At 44.2% G+C, this 15,288-nt stretch overlaps 1 protein-coding gene across 2 annotated transcripts in view; it reads right to left on the bottom strand.

The window, feature by feature from the left end:
- The window catches only part of trip13 (thyroid hormone receptor interactor 13), a 50,079-nt gene that overhangs the window by 7,915 nt on the left and 26,876 nt on the right, over nt 1–15,288 (bottom strand). For both annotated transcript variants that reach the window (XM_068055645.1, XM_068055644.1), the window contains exons 11-13: nt 12,046–12,199; nt 11,788–11,900; nt 10,833–10,902 (exon numbers count right to left, since the gene is read on the bottom strand). In XM_068055645.1, the coding sequence (XP_067911746.1) occupies nt 10,833–10,902; nt 11,788–11,900; nt 12,046–12,199 (337 nt within the window). The remainder of the gene's footprint in view (nt 1–10,832; nt 10,903–11,787; nt 11,901–12,045; nt 12,200–15,288) is intronic.

Raw genomic sequence — 15,288 nt, 5'->3', positions numbered from 1 at the left:
TCATTCATTGTGATCATGGCTGATCATCCAACTCAGTAACCTGTTCCCGCTTTCTCCCCATATCCTTTGATCCCTTTCGCCCCAAGAGCGATATCTAACTCCTTCTTGAAAACATACAATGTTTTGGCCTCAACTGCTTTCTGTGGTAGCGAATTCCACAGGCTCACCACTCTCTGGGCGAAGTAATTTCTCCTCATCGCAGTCCTGAAGCGTTTACCTCTGGGAAACTCCTGCCTGTAGGTATTTGTGCAGACTCTACTTGAGCATGGTTACCCGATCCGAACCCAACTGGGCCCGATGACACGTATCGTGTTTGGGTTGAGTTGGGTCGCTCTTTCAAGTCTGGCATTTGGGCTCGGGTCGGGTCAGACAGTGACATCCAGGACGTCAAGGCGGGAAATGTGCATCCGGACTCCGCACTAGTCTGCAGGAAGCGATTCCATCCAAGGTAGAGCACAACCTCTTTAATATCAACTTCATTCCGGTGGTCGGGTCAGGCACGGGACAAAATCAAAGGACTCGGGCCTGGTCAGATGTGGTTCTGTCGGGTTCAGGTCGGGTTTCAATTGCAGAGCCAAGCAGGCCATTAGATTCTACTGCACTCCCCTATGGAACTTCAACTAGCTGATGCATCACCCTCATGGTTTCTCTGCCCCCTAGAGGTCTTTCTTTGTCTCTGCAGGTTCCTGTAAATGCCATTCGCAATTCTGTTAGGCTGCTTCTAATGTCTGCATTTACATAGGAGGATGTGGAGTCTAACTTTTCACATTATCCAGGGTAGGCTGACCGGACAGTAGGGGTTTTCATCCGGGATTCCTCCTGGATTCCCTTTAGCCTGCCGTCTGGGTCAACTTTTCCCTTTTCCTGTCTAACCTTTTGCCTGCCTGCCCCTTTTTGTTCTCGGCGGGGGTCCCTTGCAGTTCACCAGCCCTCTGCTGGAGGGTCCTCCTAACACCGGTACATGACTTATTGGTGCAGGTTTCCCCTCAACCTGGCACATGTGGCAACTCCTGCAGTACTCCACCACAGTATACTCTCGTGGGCCAGTCTTGATATTTCTCTCCAGTACCTCTGCGGCACCACTAACTGATGAACTACTGTCCACTCCTTGCTCTCAGGTCTGTGAGGAGAACTCAATTTCCTCATCAGTACCTCATTCTTTAAATAGTAGCAATTAGGGACTCCCTCTGCTTCACTTTCAGACTGCGCAGCCTGTGCTAACTCTCGCAATACTGGGTTAGCTTGCTGATGCTCAGCTAGGGAAAATCCATTTAATTAATTCCCTGGACCTCCTAACTTACCAAATAAAGTCTCAGACAGACAGACCTAGTTATCTGTCTGCCATGCCAATGCAGTCTCCTCTGGGGAGCTGGTTTGATTATGGCTTGATCCACTACACATTCAGGGAAACTGCAGGGGACCGTCTCCTGTCACTGCCCTGTCTTTCTGACCTCCTGCTGTCATTCTTCCACTAACTGGGAGGGCTATCAGCTTCACTCCCGCCAGATCTAACTAGGAGCAGGTCAACCCCATCCATAGGTAAACTAGGGACAATCCCTACGGTCACCAGTTCCGAAACTAGTTTGCACTCTTGGTGCATCCGGTGTTCAGGTACAGGCATACACTGCCCTCCAATACCATTCACCACCATTTTGGGGTTCACTGCAGTCTCTGGGGGAAACAGGTCAGGCCTTTCCCAGTAAAAGTGGTTGGGGTGGCACAGTGGCGGTGGTTAGCACCACAGCCTCACAGCTCCAGCGGCCCGGGTTCAATTCTGGGTACTGCCTGTGTGCAGTTTGCAAGTTCTCCCTGTGTCTGCGTGGGTTTCCTCCGGGTGCTCCGGTTTCCTCCCACATGCCAAAGGCTTGCAGGTTGATAGGTAAATTGGCCATTAGCAATTGCCCCTAGTATAGGTAGGTGGTAGGGAAATATAGGGACAGAGCGGGGATGTGGTAGGAATATGGAATTAGTGTAGGATTAGTATAAATGGGTGGTTGATGGTCGGCACAGACTCGGTGGGCCGAAGGGCCTGTTTCAGTGCTGTATATCTAAACTAAACTAAAACTAAACTAAAAAGGGATCTAATGGCCCCTGTGTCCCTGAGAATTATTATGGGCTTGCTTGCCCCACTCGAGGGTTATGGGGTTACTTTCCTTTCAGACACAAAACCCTGATAACCTTCAGAAATCCTACTAATTTTTCCTGCACTTGCAATAGTAAGCTTCCTGGCTTTCACTCTTACTGCAGTTAAAGCCACAGCTTGTTCTGCTGTGCTTTCCATCAGGTTCGCTTCTTCACTGAGCGGTGTGCCCTGATTAACCTTATGCGTTTTCCCTTTAGTTTCCAACTGTCAGCTTTTAAATGCCCTGCTTTATTACAATGGAAGCACACAGGTCTCCAGGTCTCACTCTTGTCCACAGCACCTTCCTTTTTGGCTAGAGGAGGGCCCTCTGTGTCTCTTGCTTTCCTTTCTCTCCCAGAACCGCTTGGGTTCCTGTCACCTTCCCACCCTTTGTCCCTTTCATATTTGTGGGGGTGACTAAGAAGTGTTTCTGCCTGGGAAAATGACTTATAAATTAAAGCAAGCTCATCGGCCAGAATGGACGCTTGCCAGGTTCTCTGAACCCACTGCTCCTCTTCATGGGTCTTTATGGAGAGTGGAAGAGAGTTTTTAAATTCCTCTAACAGAATTACTTCCCTGAGGTTCTCATAGCTGAGCTGTACTTTAAAAGCCCTCAGCCACTGGTCGAAAGCCAGCTGCTTACTTCTTTCAAACTCCAGATAAATTTCATTAGCTTGCTTCTTGAGGGTCCTAAACTTTTGGTGATGGGCTTTGGGTAATAATTCATATGACTCAAGGATAGCATTTTTTGCCAGTTCATAATTTGATGAACTCTCATCTGGTAACCAGGAATAAACCTCATGGGCTTTTGCAGCTCGCTTGCTTTGTAGTGAGAGTGTCCAGGTCTCAGCTGGCCATTTTAGCTGTCTTGCCAGTTTCTCAAAAGGACACAAAAAATCTTCTACATCCTCCTCATTGGAATTAGGTGAGCTAGTTTTAACAATTTTGTACCAAGCCCTGAATTATGCTGCTCCATATTGGCCATATTTTCACTGAGGTTACTCTGCCACTCCCTAGTTAACGCAAGCACTTCAGCTCTCTTTCTTCGCATTCCTTCCGGAATATTCTTTTTCTCTCTCTCTCGTTCCTTCTCCTGTCTTTCTCTCTCCTCTTTTTCTTTCACTTTACGTTCCTTCTGGAAGGCTCTCTTTTTCTCCTCCTCGCCTTTTCTCTTTCCATGTCTAATTAATGTTTCCTTTGTTCCATTTGTATCTTTGCAAGCAGTACCCTGTCTGGGTCTGCTTCTAACCATGCTTCTGCTTCCTCAGATTCAAGGGAAAAATGGTTGGCCACTAGCCTTAGGAGTTCAGACTTCCTAGGCTTGCCACATACAGTGATCCCACACTGCTCAGCCATTTTTCTCAACTCTTCCATAGACAACGCTTTTAACTCATCCGAAGTTACTTCATCCTGGCTTGGGGAGCGAGTGGCTTCAGTCGCAGACATGTTAGTATTCAAGCACACACAACCACAAGAAAACCTGTATTGAAATCTTGCTCTTCTTTTGATTGGGAACAATTTGGCTTCCCACTTCCAATTTCTCTCTTTGTCTGTGGGTAAAAGTCCTGACGCTAGCACCCAAATTTCTGTTACGATCAGGTGAGAAAGGTGTCTAGGGGTCCCTCTCAGCTTTCATCTAGTCTTACCGTAACAGAGTTTAATTTTAAACACACCGTGTTTTAGCTCCTCCTTGGTGAATCCTTGTTCACCACTTTCCAATTATAAGGCAAAGAAACCAGCACAACCAGGTTTTCTTAGGTTTAAAGAAGACTGAAATTCTATTAAACTTAAACTCTAATTCGGTTAATGTCTACGGATACACAACGTGCCCACGCTAGCATGCATATGCGATACACACATGCAGATAGGGACAGAAAAGTGAAGAAAAATAAAGTGAAAAAGTTTGAGGCAATATCTAATGAGGGTTATTGTTATGGGTCTCCAAGCTCACTGTAGAGTCCTTGACTGTCAGTAGATCTTGCTTTTCACTGGGGCCCAGTATTCTTCTTAAACCTTGTTCGCTGTAGGAGACTTTTCTCTCTTGGGGTTCATGTGTCTTTAGTGGATTCAGAGGCTTGAGAGAAAGATTTGGGAGCAGATAGGAGAGATCTTCTCAATCCAGGAGCAAATAGACCTTCTCAGTTCAAACTGTTTGTACAATTCAGAAAAACCCACGTTGCCAAGTAGTTTAGTTATGTGACTAACTGGACTGACCGCGTCTTGGATTGTATCACCTTAGCAGTCTCTGGAATGCTCCTCTTACACACAATACCTGGTGATCAAGGTCCATTGTGGGTTGAATATGTCAGAGAATGGCCCTTTGTCCTTCTAATCACTGTCTGTTAATATGCAAATGTATTTTCCAGCCATGGCTGATCTGTTTAACAAGTCCCTTCTTCACTCCAGTAACAGCTTAAAATCAATGTTTATGACAAAATTAATGTGCCTCATTCTTGGCAGGTGGGGGCCTAGCATGACACTAGCAATACTGTCATGGCCAGATGCATCGGAGAGAGGTTGTTTAGGGAGAACGAGGTCAACTAGGTTTGTATCTAGTGTTGGTTGGGCACAAGAATGATAGTCGTGCAAAGGAAAGCAGCTAGGTAAAACATTATCTTTTTAATTAGGGCTCAGCTGGTGCTAAATTGAGCAGAATCAAAGAAAATTTTCACTTGGTGGAAAAGCAAATATATGCAACAAATGACAAAATTGTGGTAACAAAATGGCTAGTTATACTGATCCCATTAACCCAACATAAAGAGCTTGTTAGTAGGAAATCAGCTTATTAACTCAAGTTATTGATAAGGTCCAATTTGTTTCTTTTTATATGGAGTTCTTACATTTTGATGCAAATAAGTACAAATGTGTGAATTTTCATATAGTAGGGGTAAAAGATAAATAAAACTGACAAATTATAATCAGAATTTAGATTCAAAGAGTTCAGAAATGTAACATGTTTGAGTCTCCAACCAGCAGGTGTGGTTGTAAGTTCTATACTTGTGTATGCTCAAGGACTACTATAGGTGCTGCATGCTTAATAAAACGATGATCCCCTGACCATATTGATTGAAGAATGGTTAGAACATCTAATAATGGAAAAATATCCTGTAACATAGTACTTGGGTGCCAAGCACTTTTCTTACTTCAGTGAGGTGTGGCCTATTGACTGTTGTATATAGTGCACAGTGGTCTCCCTCAAACTTAGTGACTGAAACTTCCACAAATTATAGGTGGGAATTTTTATCTTGCACATGGCAAATCCAGTTTTGGACCATTCTTGCAAGAACCAGGATGATCTTTTGGAATCGGACAGTGAGATAGGCCCAATAACAAATGGGAACCAACTCACCATTGGTACGCCAATGTGCTTTGTTGAATGATAATTTTCTTTAACCTACCGACTGGAGATCTGAATTTATATATATTTTTTTTAAAAGACATTTTTAAAAGAAAAGCTGCCAGCAAAGTCATCCTTTCAGCTTATGTTGGCTACCCAATTTGCAACACTGCATCCTACACTGCAAAGGACTGAGAGGAGGGAGATGAAATGTCTGTGCATTTCCCAACAAGAACCAAGACCCAGGAAGTTTAAAGGAACTACCCGTTCTGTCAGAAAGCAGAGAAATACTGCTAACTGTCCTGTTTGAATCACTGAGTGACTGTCATGTGACAAGCCCCTCTACATCTGTGGTTTTAAGCTGGTGTTTTTCTCTTCAGCAGAGGAGAAGCAACTGCACTCTGACACGAGCAGACCCTAAGTGGGAGTCTCTCTCTCTCTCTCTCTCCATTCCAGCTTGAAAGCTTTTAAATCCGGCTTGTTGACTGGCCACCGTTGCATACTCTGGCTACAATAAGAAACCCCGTTGGAGGAAATCATCCGCATCTCTATCTCCAAAAGACTCACCGAACCAGTTATCTACCTCTTCAAACTAAAAGCCTCAGGACCACTGAATTCAGCTAGAAGCCAGCCAAACACCAAACTCCACAGACTGTATATCTTTTTTTTTTAAACAGACTAACTCAACCAATCTACCTTTCCCCACTCTGTAACCTATTTATGAGCGTGTGAGAGTGTGAAAATTGGCAAGTTGATTATTTTTATTGGTTCGGTTTAGGTACAATAAAGTTAACCTCTTTCTTTGCTAACTCAAGAAAAACTATCTGATTACTTACTTGTTATGATCATAACAGGAACCAATCAAACACCTACTGAATTGGCCAATACATCCACTTTAGGAAAGAATTAAACTTGTTGTGGTCAACCAAGGAGGGTGAAAAGAGGGAAGCCCTTCGACCCCTCCTCACTTGGCTGTAACACCATACATTTGGGATCTTATCTATTATTTGCCATGGCAAAAGGTGTATTCACAAAGTGATAATTTTTTGGTATCACAAAAGATAGAGATTCTGCAGTGATCATGCCACGAAGATACCAAAGAGTGTTTTCTGATCATGCTCAAAACTCCCTTACATTTATTCCGCTTTCCAAAAAGACAAAGACTTTGCAGTAAAGAATGAATAAGATGTTACTCAACCCCATTCTAACACAAAGGCTAGAGCAGGTGACCAATAGATATACAGGAAACCTGGGATTGGTGCCTTCTAAGGCATTTCTGTAGAAGCTCAAGACAGTACAGACGTGAGATATCAGAAACTACGTTCTCCTCAATTAAAAACAAAGAGGCTGTCCATATTTTAGAGCGGAGGTCTATCAGCTAAAGATGCCAATAACTAGAGGTCATAGATTTAAAATCATTGGCAAAAGTTCTAGAAGGGAGATGAGAAGAATTTATTGAATCATTGATCTGAAACGTTAACTCTGTTTCACCCTCCACAGATACTGTGATATCTGTTGAGTATTTCCAGCATTTTCTATTTTTATAATAGGAACAGGAAACTGCACATGAATCCCATTGAATTAAACAGAAATATTGTGAATTTTAGAAGCTTCTGTGCTATTCAGAATTCCAGGCAGGAGCAGCCAAATAAGCAGGTTCATTGCAAGGTCATAAAGAATCCAAAGCTAAAGAGAGAACTTGCATTTATATAGTGCCTTTCACAATCTCAGGATGTCTCAAAGCATTTTACAGTCAATTAAGTGCTTTTTGAAGTGTAGCCACAGTTGTAATGTAGGGAAACACAGCAGCCAATTTGCACACAGCAGAGCCCCACAAACAGTAATGTGATAATGACCAGATAATCTGTTTTAGTGATATTGACCACAAGTCCAGTGACAACGCCACTGCTCTTCTCTGAAATAGTGCCATGAAAGTTTATGTCCACCTGGGGGACATACGGGGCCTCGGTTTATTGTCTCAGCTGAAAGACAGAACTTCTGACAGTACAGCGTTCCCTGCGAGTGTCAGCTGGTTTATGTGCTCAAGTTTCTGATGTAGAACTTGAACCCACAACCACCTGACCCTGGAGGAGACAGAACGCTACCATTGAAACAAGAATCCTTGTGATCAATTAGAGAACCCTATGGAGCTGGCTGAGGTGGATAAGTTAGGGACTGTTACAATAGGGTAGAGGGTAAATCACCTGGCTCAGATGGGTACGCTACAATTCTTCAGTGCAAGTCCTGCCTTAAAGTTGGGCTACAGAATGCAAGGAATAAGGAGAGGAAACCAAGGTTGCCAATACTGCATGGTGCAGTTTTAACCTACTTGTATTTATTTGGGAATATGAACCCTCTCATTGCTAATGCTTTTGGTCAGTTATTCCAGTCAACTTAATCAACTTCAGTGTTTATAAAAAAAACAAAGGTAATAATCTCAGAAGATACTGGAAATATTTTGCAGGTCAGGCAGCCTATGTGGAGACAGAAACAGTGTTAATGTTTCAGGTTGATAACCTTTCATCAGAACCTGAAACATTAACTCTGTTTCTCTCTCCACATCGGCTGCCTGACCTGCTGAGTATTTCCAGCATTTTCTGTTTTTATTTCAGACTTCCAGCATCTGAAATATTTTCCTTTTGTGAAGGTAGTAATCTAACAGAAGTACTCCCTGGGCATCCATCACTTCATGTGAACCTAACTTTCACACTAAACCCTGTCACCAGGTTTCATGGAGGCACCCAAGATCACGTCGTTGGCACCAGCTAGACCTCATTGTCACAAGGCGAGCCGCCTTAAACAGTGTTCAAATCACACGCAGCTTCCACAGTGCGGACTGCGACACCGACCACTCCCTGGTGTGCAGCAAGGTTAGACTCAGACCAAAGAAGTTGCATCATTCCAAGCAGAAGGGCCACCCGCGCATCAACACGAGCAGAATTTCTCACCCACAGCTGTTACAAAAATTTCTAAATTCACTTGTAACAGCCCTTCAAAACACTCCCACAGGGGATGCTGAGACCAAGTGGGCCCACATCAGAGACGCCATCTATGAGTCAGCTTTGACCACCTACGGCAAAAGTGCGAAGAGAAATGCAGACTGGTATCAATCTCATAATGAAGAGCTGGAACCTGTCATAGCCGCTAAGCGCATTGCACTTTTGAACTACAAGAAAGCCCCCAGCGATTTAACATCCGCAGCACTTAAAGCAGCCAGAAGTACTGCACAAAGAACAGCTAGGCGTTGCGCAAACGACTACTGGCAACACCTATGCAGTCATATTCAGCTGGCCTCAGACACTGGAAACATCAGAGGAATGTATGATGGCATGAAGAGAGCTCTTGGGCCAACCATCAAGAAGATCACCCCCCTCAAATCTAAATCGGGGGACATAATCACTGACCAACGCAAACAGATGGACCGCTGGGTTGAGCACTACCTAGAACTGTACTCCAGGGAGAATGCTGTCACTGAGACTGCCCTCAATGCAGCCCAGCCTCTACCAGTCATGGATGAGCTGGACATACAGCCAACCAAATCGGAACTCAGTGATGCCATTGATTCCCTAGCCAGCGGAAAAGCCCCTGGGAAGGACAGCATTACCCCTGAAATAATCAAGAGTGCCAAGCCTGCTATACTCTCAGCACTACATGAACTGCTATGCCTGTGCTGGGACGAGGGAGCAGTACCCCAGGACATGCGCGATGCCAACATCATCACCCTCTATAAAAACAAAGGTGACCGCGGTGACTGCAACAACTACCGTGGAATCTCCCTGCTCAGCATAGTGGGGAAAGTCTTTGCTCGAGTCGCTCTGAACAGGCTCCAGAAGCTGGCCGAGCGCGTCTACCCTGAGGCACAGTGTGGCTTTCGTGCAGAGAGATCGACTATTGACATGCTGTTCTCCCTTCGTCAGATACAGGAGAAATGCCGTGAACAACAGATGCCCCTCTACATTGCTTTCATTGATCTCACCAAAGCCTTTGACCTCGTCAGCAGACGTGGTCTCTTCAGACTACTAGAAAAGATCGGATGTCCACCAAAGCTACTAAGTATCATCACCTCATTCCATGACAATATGAAAGGCACAATTCAACATGGTGGCTCCTCATCAGAGCCCTTTCCTATCCTGAGTGGTGTGAAACAGGGCTGTGTTCTCGCACCCACACTTTTTGGGATTTTCTTCTCCCTGCTGCTTTCACATGCGTTCAAATCCTCTGAAGAAGGAATTTTCCTCCACACAAGATCAGGGGGCAGGTTGTTCAACCTTGCCCGTCTAAGAGCGAAGTCCAAAGTACGGAAAGTCCTCATCAGAGAACTCCTCTTTGCTGACGATGCTGCTTTAACATCTCACACTGAAGAATGCCTGCAGAGTCTCATCGACAGGTTTGCGTCTGCCTGCAATGAATTTGGCCTAACCATCAGCCTCAAGAAAACGAACATCATGGGGCAGGATGTCAGAAATGCTCCATCCATCAATATTGGCGACCACGCTCTGGAAGTGGTTCAAGAGTTCACCTACCTAGGCTCAACTATCACCAGTAACCTGTCTCTAGATGCAGAAATCAACAAGCGCATGGGTAAGGCTTCCACTGCTATGTCCAGACTGGCCAAGAGAGTGTGGGAAAATGGCGCACTGACACGGAACACAAAAGTCCGAGTGTATCAGGCCTGTGTCCTCAGTACCTTGCTCTACGGCAGCGAGGCCTGGACAACGTATGCCAGCCAAGAGCGACGTCTCAATTCATTCCATCTTCGCTGCCTTCGGAGAATACTTGGCATCAGGTGGCAGGACTATATCTCCAACACAGAAGTCCTTGAAGCGGCCAACACCCCCAGCTTATGCACACTACTGAGTCAGCGGCGCTTGAGATGGCTTGGCCATGTGAGCCGCATGGAAGATGGCAGGATCCCCAAAGACACATTGTACAGCGAGCTCGCCACTGGTATCAGACCCACCGGCCGTCCATGTCTCCGTTATAAAGACGTCTGCAAACGTGACATGAAATCGTGTGACATTGATCACAAGTCGTGGGAGTCAGTTGCCAGCATTCGCCAGAGCTGGCGGGCAGCCATAAAGACAGGGCTAAATTGTGGCGAGTCGAAGAGACTTAGTAGTTGGCAGGAAAAAAGACAGAGGCGCAAGGGGAGAGCCAACTGTGCAACAGCCCCAACAAACAAATTTCTCTGCAGCACCTGTGGAAGAGCCTGTCACTCCAGAATTGGCCTTTATAGCCACTCCAGGCGCTGCTTCACAAACCACTGACCACCTCCAGGCGCGTATCCATTGTCTCTCGAGATAAGGAGGCCCAAAAGAACTATACCAGCCATTGAGGTGAACATACATACAAATTGATTGTATAGGAACCTACCTGAATGTACAGTGCATGGGCTAGGAAGGGTAGCTTTCGCAAAACTCGTCCGCTAAGTCCTTCACTTTTCCTGCATTTCACAGAAAAAGGAAAAAGTCTTTAAGATGGAAACTTCGATCTATAGTAAATGTGAGCTCTTGCATTAAAAAAGCAACACTTTAGTCATAGAGCTTAGAACTCATCAGCAAACAGAGTGCAAGATTCAGATCATACAGCAACATCTTTGTCACTCACTTTACAGTTGGAGGGCAGCAGCTATATAAACTCACAGCCAACCTGATGTAAGCATTTATTAGAGAAAGCAAAAAGAACACCTACACTGGTATGAAACTTCAATCACATGATGCTATGCTGATGCAACAACATAGAGCCCAAGTGAGGGATAGTGGGGTGGGTTTTTGTCCTCAATTTACCCGTAAGTTGAGTCACAGGTCACAACCCTGCCAGTATAAGGAAGACTGAGCAAATGTTAGGTGTTTCCATAATTGGAGAGCTAGGGGGTTAATCAGGGGACAAGTACAGGGGTACTTCTGTGCACCCGCCAAAGCTCCACAACTCAGGTTGGAAAACAGAGCATCTGCCTCCTTGCCCCTTTGTCAACAAATGATGCCTGGAAACCAAAGGCAAGGAAGAAAAATTATACCATACAGACCGACCGCATGACAGCAATTAGAAACCACTGATCACGATCTACAGAGTTTCCATTTATCCTTTAGTAATACAGCTACCTTGTAATATTTTGATTTTTATTCACTTAACAACCTCAAATATATCCAGTGAAAATAAAATTTACTTAAATCGAAGACATATAAGCAGTACACAGCCAGTCCTTGTACATCCATCTTATGTTATCCAAGTAATGAGAAGTACCCATGGACAAATAGCAAGGAGATGCTAGCACATGGACTAGGCCTGATCACACGAGGGCCGCTCAAAGACAGCAAAAGAAACTTACGCTGCAATATTTTTAAGTGCCAAACTTAGCCTGGATACATCATTTTCCAAGAAGCTGATCATCTGCAGTTCTCTCAGGGTCAGCAGTTGCTGTCTAGGATAGATGATCTGGCACTAGAAGTCAAAACAGAGGTAATAACTCCATAGACCCCTCATCTTGATCTCTCGCTCGCCCTTCCAAAAAATGAATTAATTTAGGAATCTCCGTAACATGACAGCTCAAGTTTTATCCCAGCAAACAGAGGCAATGGTACCATACCTTCATCAGTTCCTCCAGACAAGAGAGGTAGATCTTAAAGACGGCTGCAGCAGATGGTGGTCCAATGTACTGCTTGATATCTGCTCGGTCCACAAAAGCCAAGTCTATTTTTTCTGTGATGTTTGACGTGGTCAGAATTATAACATTGGGAAATCTAGGGTAGGATTCAGAGAAAGGAATCATGTACATACTGAAGAGCCTGAAGTGAAGAAACTTCATAACTGTTAGTATAGTATAACAGACCATGGATAGAACACAATCAGAACAAAACTACATTTCAAGAAAAAATGGAACATTGGTCACAAAGTCCAGTCAGTTCAAGTTTTGGTTTGAAACCACTTTTTCTCCCCAAGTCAGGAAATAGAAGACACTGAGATTGAAGCACACTCATGATAAGTCAAACTGTTCCAGAATTATTTATTTTTTTAAACTGGTTATTGAGATATGCTGTGGAACTTGTTGATGTGCAGTTGATGACCTCAGTTCCTTCTAATTGCCCTCTCCATAGTAGCAGTACCTTTTCAGCTACTTAATTTAAAAGAAACCTAAGATGCCCAAGAACAATTCTTAAAACAAAAATTGAATAGTTACACAAAGGATTTCATATAAAACAATAAACAGGATCCCTGCTGCTGTATTCAAAAATATTTTCACTGCTACATTCGCAAACACAAGCATGGATTCATACTCTCTGGGCTGGATTTTAAGGAGCCCTCCACGTCAGGATCCGTGGCAGGGGGTGGGGACTGAAGATGGCCCTGGATGAGGCCCGCTACGGACCTAGAAGCCGGCAGGGCCCGGCCCGATATTACCGGCGGTGGCAAGGCCTCGTGGCTGCCCCCCACACTGCTGCTCAGCAATGCGACTGCAATTTAAATATTTACATAAATTAAAATACTTGAATTAATTAATTTCATGTTGTCTCCTGATGTCCCACCGCGATCTTCACCCTGGCCGGCACTGCTGCGCCTTCGAATCCCCGGCTGGGGGAAACAAAGCAGAACACTTGTGACTGGGGTGGTGGTGCGGAGGTAGGTTTATCAGTGTGGGAGTGGGGGGAAATGTAGTCAAATTAGCGTCATGGGTGTAGGGGATGGTGGGAAGGGTTGTGGGTGAAGCTTTGTGATGTTTGGGTGGGGGGGGGGGCTGAGGAGGAGGTCAGATGATAAAGGTAAGCGTTTGGGAGAGGTGCAAAAGAGATGTATTTTTTAAATTCCATTTATCTTTAAATATTTAAGTTTCCCAGTAAGGATGACAGCCCTTTAAAAATGGCATCAGCGCCTGTGCACAGGCAACTAACACCATTTGCCAGGGATGGACAGCCCGTCCCCCCCACGTGATCGGGGTGGGGGGGGGGTGGTGGCTCACCCCAGCTATTTAAATGAGCCACCCTGCTTAGAATCACGGTGGCCTTTTGCCGCGTGGCCCTTCGTCCCAATTTCAGCGGCGGCCTTATAAAATTCAACCCTATATATAATACACCTGTCCAAGCAAATGGCAACATTAATTGTGTCATTTATTCTTTTCTAAATGTTTAAGTTTCTTTTCACCCAGTTTTCCTTGTTACATTGAAACTCCCTCAGCTACACTCTCATATATTGTACTAAAATATAATACACCTGTCCAGATTTAATTTTTTTTTCAGAAAAAGGACTGTTTGAAGTCACTAAAAAAAAAACACCCAGAGCAGCATTATAAAAGATTGTTAGTTAAGGGTTACAGAACCAAAGCAGGTAAATGGAGTTAAGACACAGATCTATCATGATTTACTGAATGGCGGAGTAGGCCCAAGGGGCTGAATGGCCTACTCCTGTTCTTATGTTCCAATAATGGCACAGCAAGTTTCCAGTCTCAGCTAAGTCACTGCGGGGAGAGGCCAGGTACTGCTGCACAGGACAGAAGGCAAAAATTAGGAACTAACTGCTATTCACCTTTTAATTATAAACAGATTTGCAAGCAATTTATTTGCCAACCTTCTGTTAGGACAGGAAGCACTACACAAGTAGATGCACAGTACAGGGAGGCTGGCACAAGGGAAAACTACATCAAAGCAAGCATTTGGCTCCTCTATTTGAACTCTATACAACTTCTGTTCATCTTCTGTTCCAAAGTTTGTTTCACGTTTCATTTGAGCTAAAAATCCCACTCCTTGCAAATACACTCACCCAAAGGCTAATTAAATTTAAATTGACTTGTTCTGTTTTTCCATGACAAATTATTTAGCAGAGTAATCAGCTCTTAAAATAGACATTTTATCACATCTGCTAGTAAATCAAGCATGCTCAAGAAAACATGCACATTAAAAAATCGTAAAAGAGTATAAATTAATTTGTTTCCGCAGATACAAGAGCCAGCAATTCTGAAGTTCCTCTGAAAACCAACATTTCCCAATCTTTCACCATTTAAAAATATTCCGCTTTTCTATTTCTCCTAACAAAGTGGATAACTTAACACTTTTCCACATATTCCATCTGCCACGATCTTGCTCACACTTGACTCTGTGTATATCCTTTTGCAGCTTCTTTGCATCCTCCTCACAGCTTACTTTCCCACCTAACTTTGTATCATCAGCAAACTTTGATATATTACACTCGGTCCCCTCATCTAAGTCATTGATATAGATTGTTAATAGCTGAGGTCCAAACACTGATCCTTGCTGTACTCCATTAGTTATAGTTGCCAACCCGAAAATGACCTTTTTATTCTATTCTGTTTTCTGTCCATTGATCAATCTTCAATCCATGCTAATGGCATCCTTGTACATGAATGACAGAGTTCACCTGTAGGCATAGCAAGCAATAATGAAAGCAAATGGTATGTTAGCCTTTCTTACAAAGGGTTTTGAGTAGAAGAGTGAAAAACTACATAGGGTCTCAGTGACACTACACATGGAGTACTGCGTACATTTTGGTCTCTTAACTGAAGAAGGGTATACTTGTCTTAGAGGGAATGCAATGACGGTTCACAGGACTGATTCCTGGGATGAGGGGATTGTCCTATGAGAGCGATTAAATAAACTAGGCCTATATTCCCTAGAATTTAGAATGAGAGGTGATCTCATTGAAACAAAGAACATTCTGAAAGAGAGCAACGGGATAAAAGCTGGGAGAATGTTTCCCCTGGCTAGTCTAGAACTAGGGGACATAGTTTCAGAGTAAGGGGTCGGCCATCTAGAACTGCAATAAGGAGAAATTTCTTCACTCAAAGTGTTATGCACATTTGGAATTCTCTCACTCAAAGAGC

Source organism: Heterodontus francisci, chromosome 2 (assembly GCF_036365525.1).
Source record: "Heterodontus francisci isolate sHetFra1 chromosome 2, sHetFra1.hap1, whole genome shotgun sequence".
NCBI classification, from domain to species: Eukaryota; Metazoa; Chordata; class Chondrichthyes; order Heterodontiformes; family Heterodontidae; genus Heterodontus; species Heterodontus francisci.
The sequence above is the reverse complement of the archived record's forward strand: the minus strand, read 5'-3'. Positions and strand labels throughout refer to the sequence as shown.